This window comes from Pelecanus crispus, chromosome 2 (assembly GCF_030463565.1).
Source record: "Pelecanus crispus isolate bPelCri1 chromosome 2, bPelCri1.pri, whole genome shotgun sequence".
In the NCBI taxonomy this organism is placed as follows: domain Eukaryota; kingdom Metazoa; phylum Chordata; class Aves; order Pelecaniformes; family Pelecanidae; genus Pelecanus; species Pelecanus crispus.
Window position 1 is genome coordinate 134,773,136 of NC_134644.1, and position 17,295 is coordinate 134,790,430.

At 37.8% G+C, this 17,295-nt stretch overlaps 1 protein-coding gene across 1 annotated transcript in view; it reads left to right on the plus strand.

Moving 5' to 3' along the window:
• Positions 1 to 17,295, plus strand: part of NKAIN3 (sodium/potassium transporting ATPase interacting 3) — a 350,797-nt gene that overhangs the window by 179,672 nt on the left and 153,830 nt on the right. The window contains exon 3 of the mRNA XM_075705606.1: positions 7,946 to 8,026. Within this exon, the coding sequence (XP_075561721.1) occupies positions 7,946 to 8,026 (81 nt within the window). The remainder of the gene's footprint in view (positions 1 to 7,945; positions 8,027 to 17,295) is intronic.

The following is a 17,295-nucleotide window of genomic DNA, read 5'->3' on the forward strand; positions in this document are numbered from 1 at the left end:
TGTAATTCTTTGTCATGTCTTAAAAGAAAAAGTGAACAAAAAGTGCACCTGAGGTTCTTTATACTCACATTAGCTAAGCTTCACAAGCAGACTATTAGTAATCGAAAATGGATTAAGGTAAATAAATGCACTTTCACCTATTACCAGTGGTTGGAGAACTGGGCAGCAGTGTATATACATCCATATATTAATGACTCACCTTTCTGCTTCAAGTTCTCCATTTTATACATAAGACATCGGAAGCAAGTGAGGGTAAGCATCTGTAAAATTATGCAGGAAATTTGTGTCTGAAGTACACCACCTCAAAATCTCTTGCCCGTCAGGTTCAGCACTGCTGTTCAGTGGTGGAAGCTCTGCTTTTGTTTTCAAATGAAACACAACAGATGTTGACTCTTTCTATATCTTTTCCAATGTAAATGAACATTTTAGACTATAAGTAGAGGTAGAAAACTCGTAATTAAAGAAAGAAACACCCCAACAAGATACTTTATCCTCAGATTTAACTGAACTCACATTCTGATTTAACTTTAAGCATATATTTAAGAGCTCAATCTGTAGTAGGTACAAATACTCACTACTTGGGAAGATCAAGACTTTACAGTAGCTTTTATCCCTACTAACATAAGGTTCCCAGTGAAGTAGGAATAGTTTGAGCCAGATCCTGAAGTCTGAAGAGTGAAAGTATACAAATTGTCTGTAACTAGCCTCACAGCTCAACAGCAGACAAGGGTGGTTTGCATGCCTCCCTGTTCCCACTGTTCTTCTCCTGGCTGAATACTTCTCCAAACCCTCTCCACCAATTCTGGCAGCAGTTAACCGGACCCTTCAAGTAAGCCAGTTCCACTCCTAAGCTGTCAGAAACACAACCTAGCAAAAAGTGGAGAGTTTTTGCTAGATTGTGAGCTGAATCCAGTCTGTGAGGTTCCAAATGGGTGCCAGGACCAGCATAAGGCAGGGACTGGGACTGTGCAGTCATGAACAGCAGTCTGGAGGCAGGGGAGAAAGGAGGAGATGCAAGACTTTCCTTGTTGCAAGCTACAGACTTGTCAGTTCAGCCTCTTGTCTAGCTTCCCCCTCAGGCTGAATTCAGTGAATATCTCAAGCCAGCATAAGCAATAATCCTCCCTTTGCTCAGCTGCTACCTTCAGTCCCTGTGCTGTTCCTTCATTGGCACCAGCACAAGTGTCAGTTCAGCCACTTGAACCAGAACGGATCCAGCTGAAAAGGAACCGTTTTCTTTCCCCATGTTAAATGAAGTGCCTGTTAAACTAAAAGCCTGTTAACTTTCTGTCCTGTTTCACTATTAGGCATGTTCCAGCAGAAGGGAGGAAAGAGGGTTTTGGGCTTTGCCAGTTCTACTCAGAAGCCCTAGAGGAGTCAGTGGTACGGACAGCAAAGACTCCTACCAGTGCCACTAAGGCAAAAGGGAATCCAAAGGTGCCTCTCCCAAAGAAGGACATAAACTGTATCCCTGCTTCTGAAACCCTAAAAATCATGTTCTACCTGTTACAGTGGTAAACTTTTAACGCTGGCTTCAAATATAAAGTCTGTTTAATGCAAATGTCAGTAGGGTCCTGAATTTCGGTATTACTTAAATACAGTAATTCCTACCCGAGCTCCAAGTAGTGAATTGGGCTCCAAATTCATTGAGCAGCTTCGTGGGCTTCCCAGTCCGTACCTGCACCCTCAGCCACATCTAAGCCCCTGCATATGTTAGTGGTTGGTGTCCCACATTAGCGTGAGAATTTGGTTCTGTGGCTTTGGCCACATGAAAATGTTGAGAAATATGTTGAGTCATGCTTTTATGTACTCTGCTGAAGCTTCTGGTTTAGATTAAGCTAAATCCAGTTTAAATGGAAAAGTAAAAAAAATACTTCAGGAAAAGTATGCTTAGTATCCATTGTCTTTTCCCTAAGACTTCCCTGGAAATCAGCTTTGCTGGTGCATATGATCCCACCAGGATATAAAAAATTGAAGTAACGAGAGAATCAAGTCAGTTACAACAGTTTACTTGTGTAAACTGTCTACACAAAATTGATCTGGCACACATGCATGCAAATTGTCCCCATGATATTCTATCATACCCTTATAGAGGTCTTGACTTAAGCTCCTTGGTTTGACCTCAAGAGAAGGTCTTATAATCTACCTTCTGTGCAATGAAGGCTGTGCCTGAAGGTTCCCCTGACAAGAGAAGTTACATGAAAGCTTTCACTTTGCCATCCTATGCTGCATGTGTCACGTTCTCTCCCCTCAAAATCTAACATACAGCAGGAATGGGAAAGTAAGTGAATAAATGTTTTACATGTAGGGCCGTAACTTGAAGCACATCTATACTGCGGTCCTGTAGTTTTGCAGACACAAGTGGCTTTTGGTGCAGGTGAGCGATGTAGATCAGTGAGGGCTGCGATAGAAGCTGGATAAACACAAAAGCAGCTGGCTACCCTTCAGATATAGGACTGTAAGGATGGTGATTCTGAAATAAATCTGGAATGTCACTTGCTCATAGGTAAAATTCCAAGTCCTCAGAGCTTAGGAAACACAGAGAGAGAGAGAGAGAGAGCAACTGCATTAACACCAAGTGTCCTAATTAGTTTAAATCCAATAATTATTTCTAATAGTTTTCATATTAATTTCTAATTTAGATCAATTTTTGTGAACAATTTGTCCTGTCACTAAGCGGATGTGCTATTTTCAGTACTTGAATATTCTGTGGCTGAATTAAATCAGTGCATAGTTCCCAGAGGACATAAAAGTGCAGAGCTGATTCCTATTTTTCCCATATTAGCTCATCTGAAACTTACCCAAACATTTGCAAAGAAGAAAAAACAGCTAAATTTCAGTTCTAACTGTGCTGGAACACACCCATCATGCAGCTCCAGAGCTCTGCTGTGATCCATTTCCCCCTGCATGCTTTTCCTTTCTTGGTAGAACTTGCTATCACCAGCAAGATTTCCAGGCTGTTAAAATTGATTAAAAATTATGATGGGATACTTGTTAAAGTTGGTTTTTTTTCCCCTCTCCTACTTCTGATATGGGACTTCAAAAGCCTTCTGAACGATGAGTCATCTAGCTAAGATTGCACAAACTTGGCCCAAAGCTGAACATAAATATATTAATGAACAGTGAGAGATTAAGATAATACAATTAAATAGATTAAGATAATACAATTAAATGGGGACAATATAAGGTGAAAGTCTCTGCTTTGCTTGCCTTAATCTATTCCATTAAATAATATGATATATAGGCAATGTGTACACCTGAAAAGCTAGGAGGCAGTTTCTTAAAAAAAAAAAAAAGCAGAAAGAAGGGCTATACAGGATACTTTACACAGTATGCAAGCCAATGTTATACAGACACTCAAAACACATGTGAAATATTTAGGCATCCAAAAATTACTCCTTGAATATCCTTCCTGGTAAGTCCTGAGTTGTTACTGTTCCATCATGTTGATTTATGCCACTTTCCTTGTCATCTTTCACAAATATGACTAAGTAGGGCTCTGTAAGTACTGATGCCTCTGAGGCACAACCAGGTATTACAGGGGCATGATCTGATGACTCAGTAGTTGCTGCCTTTCCCTTGAAGTATCCCTGAGCCAACATTCATTTCCCCTAATGCCAAGACACTGTCAGAGGAGGTGCTGCACTTCAGATTAAATATACACTTGAGATAGTTTATTCATTAAAGCTAAACTTATCCCACAATCCTTGTAATAGCCAAACTTAGAAATTTCCCTTTTCTCTCTTACCTTTCAGTTTAAGAAGCCATCCTTCACGTTTTTCCTTAACCCGTTCTTTTTGTGACATTGTGCCCATCTAATACCAATGATTTAACTCTAGAAGTGTTTGTGTTTCACTGGTATATGAAAGGTGTCTCTGCTCAGTTTCAATATGACCTGTAGACTCAGAAGTGGTATAAAAATATCACTATTATAGAGAGGTTGGCATTAAGAAAGGGGATCTGAAAGGAACCTACTGGGTTGAACAATAATTTAATAGACATTTAATCTGTAGGTTTAGGGAGTACTCTCTCCACATAACTTAAAAGACTCCAAATGCTTCCTCACACCACGTAGTATAGTGCAAAAGGCCAAAAACAAGAAAGTATGCATGGGGAGAAATCCGCAAAGATTATCACCACTGTCCTAGGTCCTTCCAGCAGAAGGAATCTGTTAGGTGAAAATGTCCAGATGATTTTTAAGTAGTGCATCATATGGGCTATAAAATACAAAACCCAGCTCTTCCTATTGATTCAACCTGTGTGGAAAATTCCTTCTTCAAGCCAGATATGGTGAGGGTTGTGATGCTGAGCATGAGACCAGCTGTGCTGGGGGGGACTGAATGTGGCTGGAATCACTGGGTGTAGCGGTGTAAGAGTGAGCAGACACAGCAGGACCATCAGGGTAGTGTTCAGGACATGGGGTGGGAGAGGTTGAATGGCAGCTCAGGTCATGAAACAGGTTAGGTGAGGTTCCTTGGGAGGGATATTAACCCTGAGGTTCAGTGTGAACCTGATGCTTCAGACCCTAACCACTCCTCCATTGATGGCAAATGTTTGCCAGCGTGCATGACACCTTCCCCTGCCTGTTGTCCTTTCACGCAAAGGACAACAACCCTGGGCTGCAGGCAGTTTCTCTGCTAGTTCAAAGGAGAGGTCTTTGTAATGGATCTAAAAGTTAAGCCTCATGCAGCAACCCAAGCAGGTGTTAGTGTGGTGCCACATAATGGAATATTGTTACTTTTTTTTTTTAAACCTCGAAGGCATATACATATAAATTTACATAATGTTCTGAAAGTATTACAATTTTTTTCAGGAAGAAACACTGAAAAATTAAGAAAAGCTGTTATTAAAGCCCTCCTGTGCAATCTTAATGTGATCCTTTTATATATTTGCAGTTTTGAACTGCATGGATGCACACCAATCCTTTTCTAGGAGCACCTCAGTTGCAATAGAAAGGACAGACATTTGGGGGTTTTCTGGTGATAGTAGCTGTAGAATAGAAACTCAGTTTGCAGAAAACAGAAAACATGGGAAGAACGAGGCATGTGACAGCAAGAATAAAAGGATTGCTTTTGTTTCGAAGGCTGCTCTGGGTAGCTGAGTTTTATCTCTGCTCTCAACCACCAAAACCTTTTTTTTGACACAGAGCGAGTCAAATCAAACTTCTCACATGCTTTGTTTTCCCGGTTGCATTCTGGGTTCTTGTCTTGAGACCTTCTGGTCTGATTTGCACAAGTGCTGAATGCTCAACCACAGGGAGCTGAACACTGAGCTTAGAGTGCTGTATAATCCCAAGTGTTCTGAAAAATGAAGTCCTAAACATCTCAAGTTGGATGCCTATAATGTATGAATACTTCTGAATGTAATCTCTGCATGTATCAGAATATCATTTGCTTTCAGAGAGCTGTATCAACATAAAATAAATTAGTTAATGTTTGTGCAGCTCTCACACATTACAGCGATGAGCATCTTAGAAAACCTCATGAGGAAATTAATATTCTGTCCTCAGTGCAGGGTCGGAATGACAAAGAGAAATGAAGTATTGACTTAGCTGTTCATAAAATGTATTGAGTAAGGTGGGGTCTTTTAAAATAAAAATATACCTATGATGATTTAATTAACATTTGCATTGTATTGCCCATCCACAAAAGAGAAAAAATAAGATGGCAAATATAACCAGAATTCTGTCATTTCCTAATTTTGTTTTCTTGCTTTCGCTGTCTCAAAACTTTTCTTTTAATGTAGTTTTCCTTAAGTACCTATGGCGCTATAGAAGGAAAAAATCTGCTACTTGCACAACCAAAAAAATGTGGTTTCAAATGTGAAGAATAACTTTCTTACTTTTAAAAATTGTGTAGTACTAATTACTGAATATGTAATTATTATGTGCTTAAAGAAAACAGAGCCTAAATTTGTGTTCCTGCAGTTCAGTGAGAGTTAGGAAGAGCCTCTCCCTTACACAGCAGCTGGGTTTCAAGGTGCACACCTGCTTTGCACCTGCATTTCCTTTTCAGTAATCGTCACGGTGGTGAAGGGACCAACCAGGTCCTGACTGTGTAAAACAGCCTAGGTTGGCTTGGGAAAGCACATTCAGACAGTTTTTGCCTTCATGGTTCAGAGTTGTCATTGGTGCCCATGGGACAGAATGAGGCCATTAACAGATTTGGCTTGGCCTGGCAGATCAAGCGGGTTTCCTGGTGTTGTGATGGCAACATGTTCATTCATGGAGAGATAAAAAGTTCTTTCTTAAAAAGACAAATTCTCCTGAATATTCTGAAATCTGCTTTTTATGAGCAGCTGGTCTTTTATTAAATATTCATTAACTTTGAATGCTCTGCACCTAATGTTCTGAGGACATACGTTGGAAAATCAAGAGCTTATGATGAGTTACTACAGAGTCAGCAAATGTGGTAAAATGTGATATCCTCTTTATCTTATTAGTAGTACAGACCTTATACTGCTCACAGACCACAGCAGCTTTGTCTGTTTTGTAATAACCCAGCCTTCAGTTGCCACACTGCCCTTCTCTGCAAGCCAGAGGAAACGTCCCAGAAGTGTTACTCTCATTTTGTTTATTAATGACCTACTTCTTATGCCATAGCCATCTCCAAACTGCCTAAGTACCTCATAAGAAATTAAATTAGAGCAGTTAACCTGTTTAGTGTACAGAAACAACTGTATGCATGTGGGGGTAATCAAAGTGGGGAAAAATTCAACCCTCTTCACTGGAACCTTTCATTACACATCAGAGGGAGGGGAAGGAAGAGGGGAACATAACCCAAAACTGCCCAAGAAAGCCACGCTGATGGCACCCATGCAATGGAAATGGGATCCAGCATATTATAGATGAGGGTGTTGAGCTTTACTGAGTATATTGAAACAGAACAATAGCATATGGGCCTCACCTGGACCCAGCTAATTGGACTTGCAAATGCACTTAGCAGCAATTCTCCATTGTGAAGGTTATAAGCACACAAATGTAAAGTGACAGTGCTGCTGCTTATTGCATTTTTCAGGTGGCTGTAGATCCAGCGTGGCTGAGTGCGCACTTAGCCCATGAGAGAGAAATGCTTCTGAGGGGTACTGCTTGGAGAGTTAACTGGTCATAGTTTACAGTTGTATATAGGTAAACTGTCTATCTGTAAGGAAATAGCGCCAGTCAATTATGCTGACAATTAAAATGCAAAAGAAGATTTAAGGTAGACAAATCAATCTCCCATTCACGCTGTGGGTGGAGTACAAGTTTAGTCTTGCACTAGGGTAGGACACTGAAGAATGCAGAAGAGATACGGATATGTTCATCTCTTAAGGGTGCATTGTAGGATCGGGTTCATGGCCACAAGGGCTGGACAAGTAGTGACCTGTTTTTAACGTAGTTAAAATACCTTTTAGTGAAAGGCTCTTAAGGCATAAGATTCAGCCTTTACCTCTTTGTTTCTGAAAAATATCCAAGTATCAGATCAATAGATCTTCTGGTTTTTTTTTATGGTGGATTTTATCTTGGGTCTTTCTTCATAAAATTTGAATATTATTTTAATAATACTTGCTTATTTAAATTATTATGCTCTTCTGGAATCTCCATTAACAGAACTAAACCATGATTTGCGAATGACTCACAGTTGCCCCAAAAACAGTGTTTAAGTCAGCTTTTTGGACAATTAAGTCAACAGCATCAGTAGGATAGTGTAAAACTGTAAAGAATAAATCTGTTTTTTTGGTATGTATTTAGAGCAGCAACAAATATTGGATTTGTAATTTCCTATGGTGCTTATGGGACTTCTGCAGGGAGAACTCCTTTTCTGAACTCTCTGCACTTGTCTGTTCCCAGAAGAACAATGCTTATTGATATCAGGTTTTTTATTATTGGTCTGCTCAATATAAAGATCTCTTTCATCTTCACATTTTATTTTTCTGTCTTTTTGCTTTCATCCGGCTTTGTGTTTAGTACACGGTGTGGACTGCCCTGTGGGTCACCTGGAATGTTTTCATTATCTGCTTCTATTTGGAAGTAGGCGGACTTTCTAAGGTAGGTCACTTATCCTTTTCAGGTTTACGGGAGGGCTTTTTAACAGACTCACAGATTTCAGAAGGCTGGCACCACAGAGGAAAAATGTGGTTGTTTGAATATACAATTTGATCTTCAGAGTTCCCCTCCGATGAGAACTCCAGTGTTTGAACTTGTCTCTGATAATAAATAGTCATGGGTTTGAAGCATATAAATGCAATGAATCTGAATTAGAGTTGCCTTCTGAAGTACCATCTGGGGGAAAAAAATAAAAAAACTGTTCAGTGGAAAATTTGAGGTTCTTTTTGATTGTTGAAAACCAGACAATGTCATTTTGGTTGAATTTTCAAGTGTGTATGAAAAACGTATCTGAATTTCTGAGACTAATTTGAAAACAACTAAAGAAAATTACTAAGAAGATTAATGTAATAACTTGTTGAGCAAATTGGTCTCACAGCGAGAGTGTTAATTCTTTATAAAAAAGAACAAATGGCAAAGGATGACTTTTTTCACATCTGAATAAAACTTTACTTTACATGGCACTCAATGCTTTAGGTCACTGATTCCTTATTCAAACCTCTGATTAGAGCAGAAGTGTTTGCTGGAAGTATCAAGATACATCTTGCATTCGTACAAGATAGCACTTACGTTAGCATACGTTGTATTTAGCACTGTATCTACAGTGAGTTGCATACAACATCTGCAGGTTTTTATCCTCCTCTTAGACATAGATGATATTGATCTTTGTTTACCACATTCATACTTAAATGGTTCTAGGCACAGTATGCCCGTAATGCAAGCATATTCTTGTATTATTTATAGAATAAATGGCCCCATTATTAGTTGTAGATTTAGTGATATGAACTTCACTCTTAATTCATGCAATGCTTTTAGAGAATTGTGAACTCCACTCAGTTCAGCTGGGAACACTTGTGAGCTACATGCTTTTTTGGGTTCAGCATTAAAACTCCTAGCTTTTGGCTGACAACAAACAGAAAACTAGTAAAACTGATTTAATAAGAAATAAAATTTAATTTACTCAGTCAAAATTCCATTAAAATTAAAGCTTTCAGTGATAGATTCCTTTGGTGATAAAACTGCATAATGAAAAGCTACAGCGGGTTATTTTTTCTCCAAATACGATGTAGTTCACCAGAAGTCACAGGCTAGATAAGGAAATTAGTGCACTTCATCAACGATCAAAACAAATTATAATTTTGGTATATTCTGACTTAAAAATCTATTAGATGAATGGAAAAGCAACACATGGAAGGGATGAATGCCCAAAGTAATTGTTCATTTTCATTATAGCTAGAGTTTGTATTTTTTCAGTTGGATGATGACTGTTTTTATAGTCACTATTATATTTTTATAGATAACTAGTGTTTTTATCTAAGTGCCTAGGTAGTGAAGCAAAACTTTTAGTCTGACCCCTGAGTTTGTGAAAATTTGACTTGTATTTCCATTGACTGCAAAAGATTCTGATCATATCCTTAGTGTAAGGGGATTATAAACCAGCAGGTATGAATTGAAATCTTGTATCTTCCAGTTTTACCACTGTGTTTCACTTTAGGTCTTCTTACTTAATATATATGACAAATCACAATGCAGAGAAATAATAACACAAATATTACTCAGTAGTTGGGAAAAATCCCTTTTATTAATAAGTACTTTGGTGGATCTCAAAATTTTGGTGGAATTTTTATGGTGGTTTATGTGGAATTTTTGTGATTTATAATTACAACATTTGAAAAGTAGTTTCTCAACAAGGCAATAGACACAAAATTATTTCCATGGAAGTTAACTGCTCTTGTACAGATTATATCAAAGGCACCAGTATGATGACCAAGATAGTAATGATAGAGTCAAGAATTTTGTTCAGTAAACCATGGAATTTATGGTCCATTTAATGCTGTTTCTGAAAACATGATGCCGTCAAGAGACTGAGGTATTTTCACACCATATGCGTAAAATCCTGGGTATTTACAAATTGGTGGGTATTTGACACTGACTTAATTGGGACTCACATTTTAGCCAACATGCTAGCTTAAAAATTTTGTCATTGCTTTGCATTAATATGTTCCTGTCTTGTCAGGCATGATAGAAAGGTACTCTTATGAAGGTATGGTAGTGTGGTTGGGAAATCAAACACCATCAGAAGCTTTTCAAGGATGGCTATTTTCTCAGCATTGAAGTCTTGGCAGGGAATATTCACCTTTTTTCTTGCTATTGTTCTATTTTTCCATTTGAAAAAAATGTTTTGTTTCTGAAATGAAATGAATGAAGATTGATTATAATTTTTAACTTCTGTTGACATACTATCAGGGAAAATTATGATGCTATCTGGCAGCTGACTGATTTCTGTTGTTTTTTTTTTTTTAAGCACTATCATGTTTATATTTGTTCTGACCAGAATCAGAGTTAGCTGTTGCTTGGAGTCCTGTGAATTTATTAGGTCTTCAATTATGAATACTATCAGAAAATATAACTTGGTGCAATATTAAAAGGTAATTTTAGTTCAATGTCTTCACACGGAGTACACATACAATGTGGACAGACTTTTCAAATATCCTAATAGAAACTCCCCACCACTGAAATTTTTGCTCATATCTTATTCTTGGGTGGAAAGGAAGATCTCCTTGAATATTCTCTTTTTGAAATCTGCCAAGAAGTTCCACTACTGTTAATGGAAAATTTGAATAACTATAAGAAGGATATAGGTAATTTAAGCCTGTTCTTTGCTGTGAGAGTTTGAAGGAAATATTTTTCCTTGAATTATAATGCATAATGTTCAGATTTTCTTGGTAAACTGATTTTATATTTTTTTTTAAAGAGAACAGCTTGATATTTAGTTTAAAGTTTATGGATCTAGTACATCAAGACCTTTAAACTTTTCCTTATAAAGAATGATGAAAACTTCTGCCACCTACCCTCCCAGCGTCAAACATGATATATGTTACTTGATCCTTTTCATTGTTTCAGAAAACTATGATGTTTCTTCACAAGAGTGACATGGAAAGCCTGTACAGTTTTAGTTAAAAACACATTTCATGTTTTAAAATCATTTGCAAAAAAAAAAAAAAAAAAAAAAAAAAAAGAAATTTCATACGTACCCAAATTCCCACCAAAGTTTGTTTTTAATAATCTGGAGGGCCAAACCAGTAAACCTGAGGGGAGGAAGCCAGTTGGGAGAGCTAAGCTGGGGACTGGAAGACTGTATGTATGGCTGTAGGCTTGTTGTCGAGGAATTCACTTGGGTTTCAGTCCCTGCTCCAATTAATATGATATTGTTTTATATAAGAGGGACAGATTCACAGAAGAGCTTCACTCTCAATAACTACAGTATGGTAATTAGGGCAATCTCCTGGGAGAAGGATGATATGGATTCAAGTCATCTCGGGTGTGAAAGGAAAATAAACCTGGCTCTCCCACAGCCGGGTGTTGTAAGTAGAAAGCTAATGAGTAAAGGTTTCCTTTCCAACTACCTTATAAACAATGTATAAGTGAAGCTCCTTTTTCACTTATGTTACAGATGTGCGAATAAAATTTTAATGCTTTTTCAGGACTAAAGAAATTGTATTTGATCAGAATAAATATACCCATATGACTCTTCTTTTGTTTGTGTTAAATTAGGTTTTAAAATTCTTTTTCCTATTTCTGATTTTAGCAGTGAAAAAACTGCCAGTATGAAAAACAAAATTTGCCTGTGTTTTTCGTTTATTACTTTTATTAAATTGAAAGCATAATTTTTAGTGTTAACCACTCTGTATGAGAGAAACAAAGCTGCTATTATAACATGACCTTTTAATCCTCTGCTGCAGGATGACAGATTGCTGCATCCATACATGAGCTCATTAGTTGTTTGGGGCTTATTCTATGTCTTGAAATGAAAATGTGTTCCAATTGCCACATTCAAGAGTATAGACAATTTTAGACATATAAACACAAATCTCAAGGCAATAAGAGGCAAAAAAAATTCTGTAATGCACATTTGAAAATAAAGTTTGATTGTGTCTTACATGATACAATACCAGAAGCTGTTATTTTGAAGTTTTGTATGTTCTTCTTAAATATGGGCAAGAGAACTTCTAACTTGTATAAGCCAGCCCTCCATTGGCAGCAATACATTATTTTATGGACTTCCTACTTTACAAAGGACACCTCATTTATTTAGTGCACACTGTTAATATTTCTATCACTTGTATCCCTCCAGTATTCCAGATCCAGTACCAGTATGAAAATAGCTGTGTTTATTTGTATTTATCATTCACTCTGCCAGCTGATACTTTTTGATAGACCATTGTTCTACTATTTGTTTTATTGTGGCTTACAGTGACATTTATTTGGATGTTTACTGCCTTTACCCAGTAAATGTGTAGCAGCCCTCCAGTACTGCATACTCCTTTCCTGTTGTTTGATACAACTTACCTAAGCAACTGGGCAACATTGATGAGGTCTTTTATTTTCCCATGATGTTTCTGCTTCTTCTGCCTGATTTTTCTGTGGCATGCTTCTTGAGCATGAACTTTGCTTCATTCTGTATTATTTTAAGTTTAGTTCTCAAAGTTGAGCTCTCTGTCAACTACGTCTGCTGTATAGCTTTTGGCCAAGGATTTGCATGACAAACACTCATATATTCATTAGGAAACTGCTTCTAAACCAGTTTACATTTATTATCTGGTCCTTAGTTTTAGGTCTTGAATTTAGGTGAATGTGAACTGAAGAAACTGACTGTATGAAAATGAAACTTGACTGTGTTTCATTTACTAGTTCATATGTCTGTGACTTGAGAACTTGGTGCTGGGTTGGGGCAATCCCAAACATGGATACAGGCTGGGCGATGGGTGGATTGAGAGCAGCCCTGCAGAGAAGGACGTGGGGATATTGGTGGACAAAAAGCTGAATATGAGCCAGCAATGGGCACTCACAGCCCAGAAGGCCAACTGAATCCCGGGCTGCATCACAAGAAGTGTGGCCAGCAGGTCGAGGGAGGTGATTCTCCCCACCTCCACTCCACTTGTGTAAAACCCCACCTGGAGTATTGTGTTCAGCTCTGGGGCTGCCAGCATAGGACAGACATGGTCCTATTGGAGGGGGTCCAGAGGAGGGCTACGAAGATGATCGGGGGGCTGGAGCACCTCCCATATGAGGACAGGCTGAGAGAGTTGGGGTTGTTCAGCCTGGAGAACTCTGGGAGGCACTGGGGAGACCTTTTAGCAGCCTTCCAGTACTTAAGGGGGGCATACAGGAAAGATGGGGAGGGACTCTTTATCAGGGAGTGTAGTGATAGGACAAGGGGAAATGGTTTTAAACTGAAAGAGGGTAGATTTAGATTAGATATTAGGAAGAAATTCTTTACTGTGAGGGTGGTGAGACACTGGAACAGGTTGCCCAGAGAACTTGTGGATGCCCCATCATTGGAAGTGTTCAAAGTCAAATTGGACAGGGCTTTGAGCAACCTGATCTAGTAGAAGGTGTCCCTACCCATGGCAGGGGGGTTGGAACTAGGTGATCTCTAAGGTCCCTTCTGACCTAAACCATTCTATGGTGATTTTATGATTCTATGAGTAGACTAGCTTCATTAACCTTTCCCCTGAAACCACAGGAAATTTTGCATATGTTAATTAATAAAGAAATCTTTTTGCACTTTTTTTTTTCTACTATTATTTACTTTTAACAATGGAAGTTCAAAGTCTCTAGGGTTCCTAGCCAAACTTATTAAACTGGAGATGGAACTATAGACTAAACTTTTATATGGATCTGTAGTCGCAGGACAGAATTATAACTCTGTTAAAATTAATGATTTATTCCATCTGGAGACAAAATGGACTAATAGATTACTTAGTAAAATGCTGTGGGAATGGTAGCTTTAGTACTCTTTCCTAAACAAAATATTGTACATCAGAATGGGGGCTAATCATGTGGATGTTATCCTGGCTACTTCTGGAATCCAATTTATTCCATCTGGCGCATGTCAGTCAATTCTTAATTGTTGTACAATTATATCTAATCATCTCAAATGGGGTAAGTTAAGCTCAAAACCAGGGGTATTTTGTAATTAATTGAGATACTTGTGCCTTTTTCTTCTTTTTTTGAATGTGAAATGAGAGCATAAGGATTGCTTGGATTTAGGCTAACAATATGAAAGAAAAAGTGATTCTCATTCTAACTTGTGCTGATATAAGTGAGAAAATGGAGACAATTATTTTCATATAATTAGCATTATAATTAGCTCTATGGCATAGGCTATTCCAAAAAGCTTGTGGACAAAGTTGGCAGGATCCGTAGGAGAGAAAGAAAAAGTGATAAACTTAAAAAAATAAAACCTTTATGAAAAATTGGTGGGGTGGGGGAAGATTTCCTTAGTCTAAGCAGGAGGCTGAAGGTAGGGCATAGTACATCTACTCACAAATAAGTGATTTTTATGTGGAGGAAAGTGATCAGATTTTTTTCATATCCACTGGGAAAAAGGGCAAGAAACACTTTGCTGAGCATGTGGCACAAAAGATTTGGTTGGAGGTCAGGAGAATCTTTTAAATAATAAGGGAACTAAATAGGATCTAAAGCTGTTACAAAGGCTCATCAGTGAATATTTTGAAGAAGGAAGTAAAGGAATATCAATGTGGGGTGATCTAGGTAACTCTTCTCCCTGACATTTTTAATCTATAGTAATAAGCCTCTATCAAGATAAAAACGCAAATTAGTGTCCATGGATGGTTTAGGGTAGGAACATTAAAAAATGAAAAAGTGAGTACAAGTTGAAGACTCAAAACCTCATCTTTAATGAAATCAGAGTCTTATTAACTTTGGCAGGAGCAGCATTCCAGCTGGGGAACTTGGTGCGTCTCTGGCTTTTCTTCCCAGTGAGTGTGTAGGGACACAGAAAATAGGGGACCCCAGTGGAGTCTTCAAGGTGGCTGACAACACTTCTTGAGTGTGTGCTGGTGGGGTTTTGGTGTTCAGCTGTGTGACACCAAGTGGGAGGCGATGCTGTCATTGCTGTTCACTCCTGACAGAGATTAGGCATCTGTTACAGATAAAACTCATGTGCTTTCTGTTCTGCTGATGGATTTTTAATTGAACATAAATCATTGCCTTTCACAGGAACACATCCTTCACTGAGGACAATGTGAGAGTGATAATAGTATATTTCTTTGCTGCTGGACATGGTGCGTACATTCATGTCCAACTCAGCTGAGAATTTCTTCCCACACACTTCTGATTCATATCAGTTTCTTTTGGTCAGCATCTCCCTTGGGCCTTGGAAGACTACATACACATTACTTTGTTATTCTCCCTACTACTGTATGTCCATTTGCTTCAGCTGATGCCATCACCTTATACTAGCTGTGATATGCACGATAACAGATCACACTAAAGCAGTGGATGTAGCTGTAGGCATTCTGCAATTTCTAGACATTACAAATGACTAGTTTTATAGCAGTAGTTAAATATAATCTCTTCCTACTGCATGCGCTAATAAAATTCAACTTGCAGAAATTAAACCTGATGAAAAGATTGTTTTCATTTCTTTGAGGTTTGGACCCTTTTGCCTCCTCCTCCTTCCCCAACTTTATTATTCCAAAAGGGTTTACAGAATTGTTGTTTTAAAAGTGATGTTCCAGAATTTTCTCTGACATGGAAAAAGGAGGAATGTTAATTAAACACCACTTAAGTAAATAGAATTAAACTAATATAAAGGCAAACAAAACCAGACCCAATATAAGTTTTAATTCTTGCATCATATAATCCATTTAATTCCCTTGGCCCTCACTCTTTCTTTGAACCAGCTCTCCGAAGTAATAGGGTGTTGGGTTTTTTTTTAAGGAAAAAACAAAAAAAACCCCAAAAAACAAACAAACCCAAAAAGTTTTTAGAACCAGTTGCCTCCTTTTTGTTATTCTTGTGCCCTTTGCTACCATAGAGATTCCCCTGAAATGTGTTTTCTAAAATATGAACTTCTAATATGACCTTTCTTATGCAGGTTGCTCCTCCCATGCTGCTCCTCTCTTACCATAAAGAGAAATAATCTCCAGGTTCAATTGTATTTAATATTTTTCCATATTGCTCTGTTCAGACAACAACCTTTTGAATTTTTAATTGCTTTGGTAATAAACCTGGAAACCAATTTACTGTGAAGCTATACAGTGTAATATTGAACAGAAACAACATTTCACAGCTTCAAAATAATAGGTCTGGCCTTGGCTAGTATTAGGTACCGTTAATCATAGATTCAATGTGTTGGTGGTGTGCCTTCTTTTGGTGGTATTTGCAAACAGTATTTTTTGATGTTGTGTTAGGCTCACATCAGTACATGCAGGAGCAGAAACTGCACGTGGTACTTTCTGTTTAGACTACAATGACTATTTCCATGGAAAGTTAGAAAACGATGAGCCGTGAACTGGGAATTTATAATGGTGAAGCGATGGAAAAATGCATTATCTTTTTATTTGCTGTTTACTTTTCTCAGACAAAAAAAGGGAATAACGCACATTCATGGTTGTCATTTGAAAATAAACTAAATGAATGCTACCTGCAGAGTGCTTAAGAAGAGGACTTAATACATGGTTTCTTAAGAAAAAAAAAGCAAATTAAAGAGCAGAATAGTGTTAATCTGTTAGTACTCTTAACATTGAAATCAGTGCATATTCTGCCAATTCAAAATTTTCAACAATGAACTAGCCTCGAAGACTTCTATTTTAGCTGAAGAGACCTTGTGGTTGTTTTTTGATGTTCCAGACTTCACGTAGCCAAAGTAATTTTTTACTCAGTCTGTTTCACTCTACTATGTAAAGCTGTAGCATCATATAAGTTTTAATGAAATATATGCTTACTCTTGGAAGGAGAATTAACATGCTGCTAGCTTGGTGGCAGAATTTGAGCATAAGGTCATTCTGGAAGAAAAATTATGTGGAACAAATGGGACACAGATAAATGCCACCGTAACTGCAGAATGTGTCATTCTGATGTTAATTAGTTTGTTTAGGTGATACAATCACATTGCTGAACAACTTAATCAGGAGTACATTCCAGATGGTGCAAAAATTGAATTTCATATCCTTTCAGGTGACATTTACAGTGGTTCATAATATATACAATCAACGCCATTAAAATATGTTTTTCAAACAGAATTGGTGCTCTTTTGTAACCCATTGATGCTAAATTCTAAGGCTGATATTTGGAGTGTAGGCCACCATTATCTTCATTGGTTTAAATAACTGAGATAACTGAGTTAAATATATCTGTAGGTTGGGGTTTTTTTAATAAACCATTTAATATCCGTGGTTGAT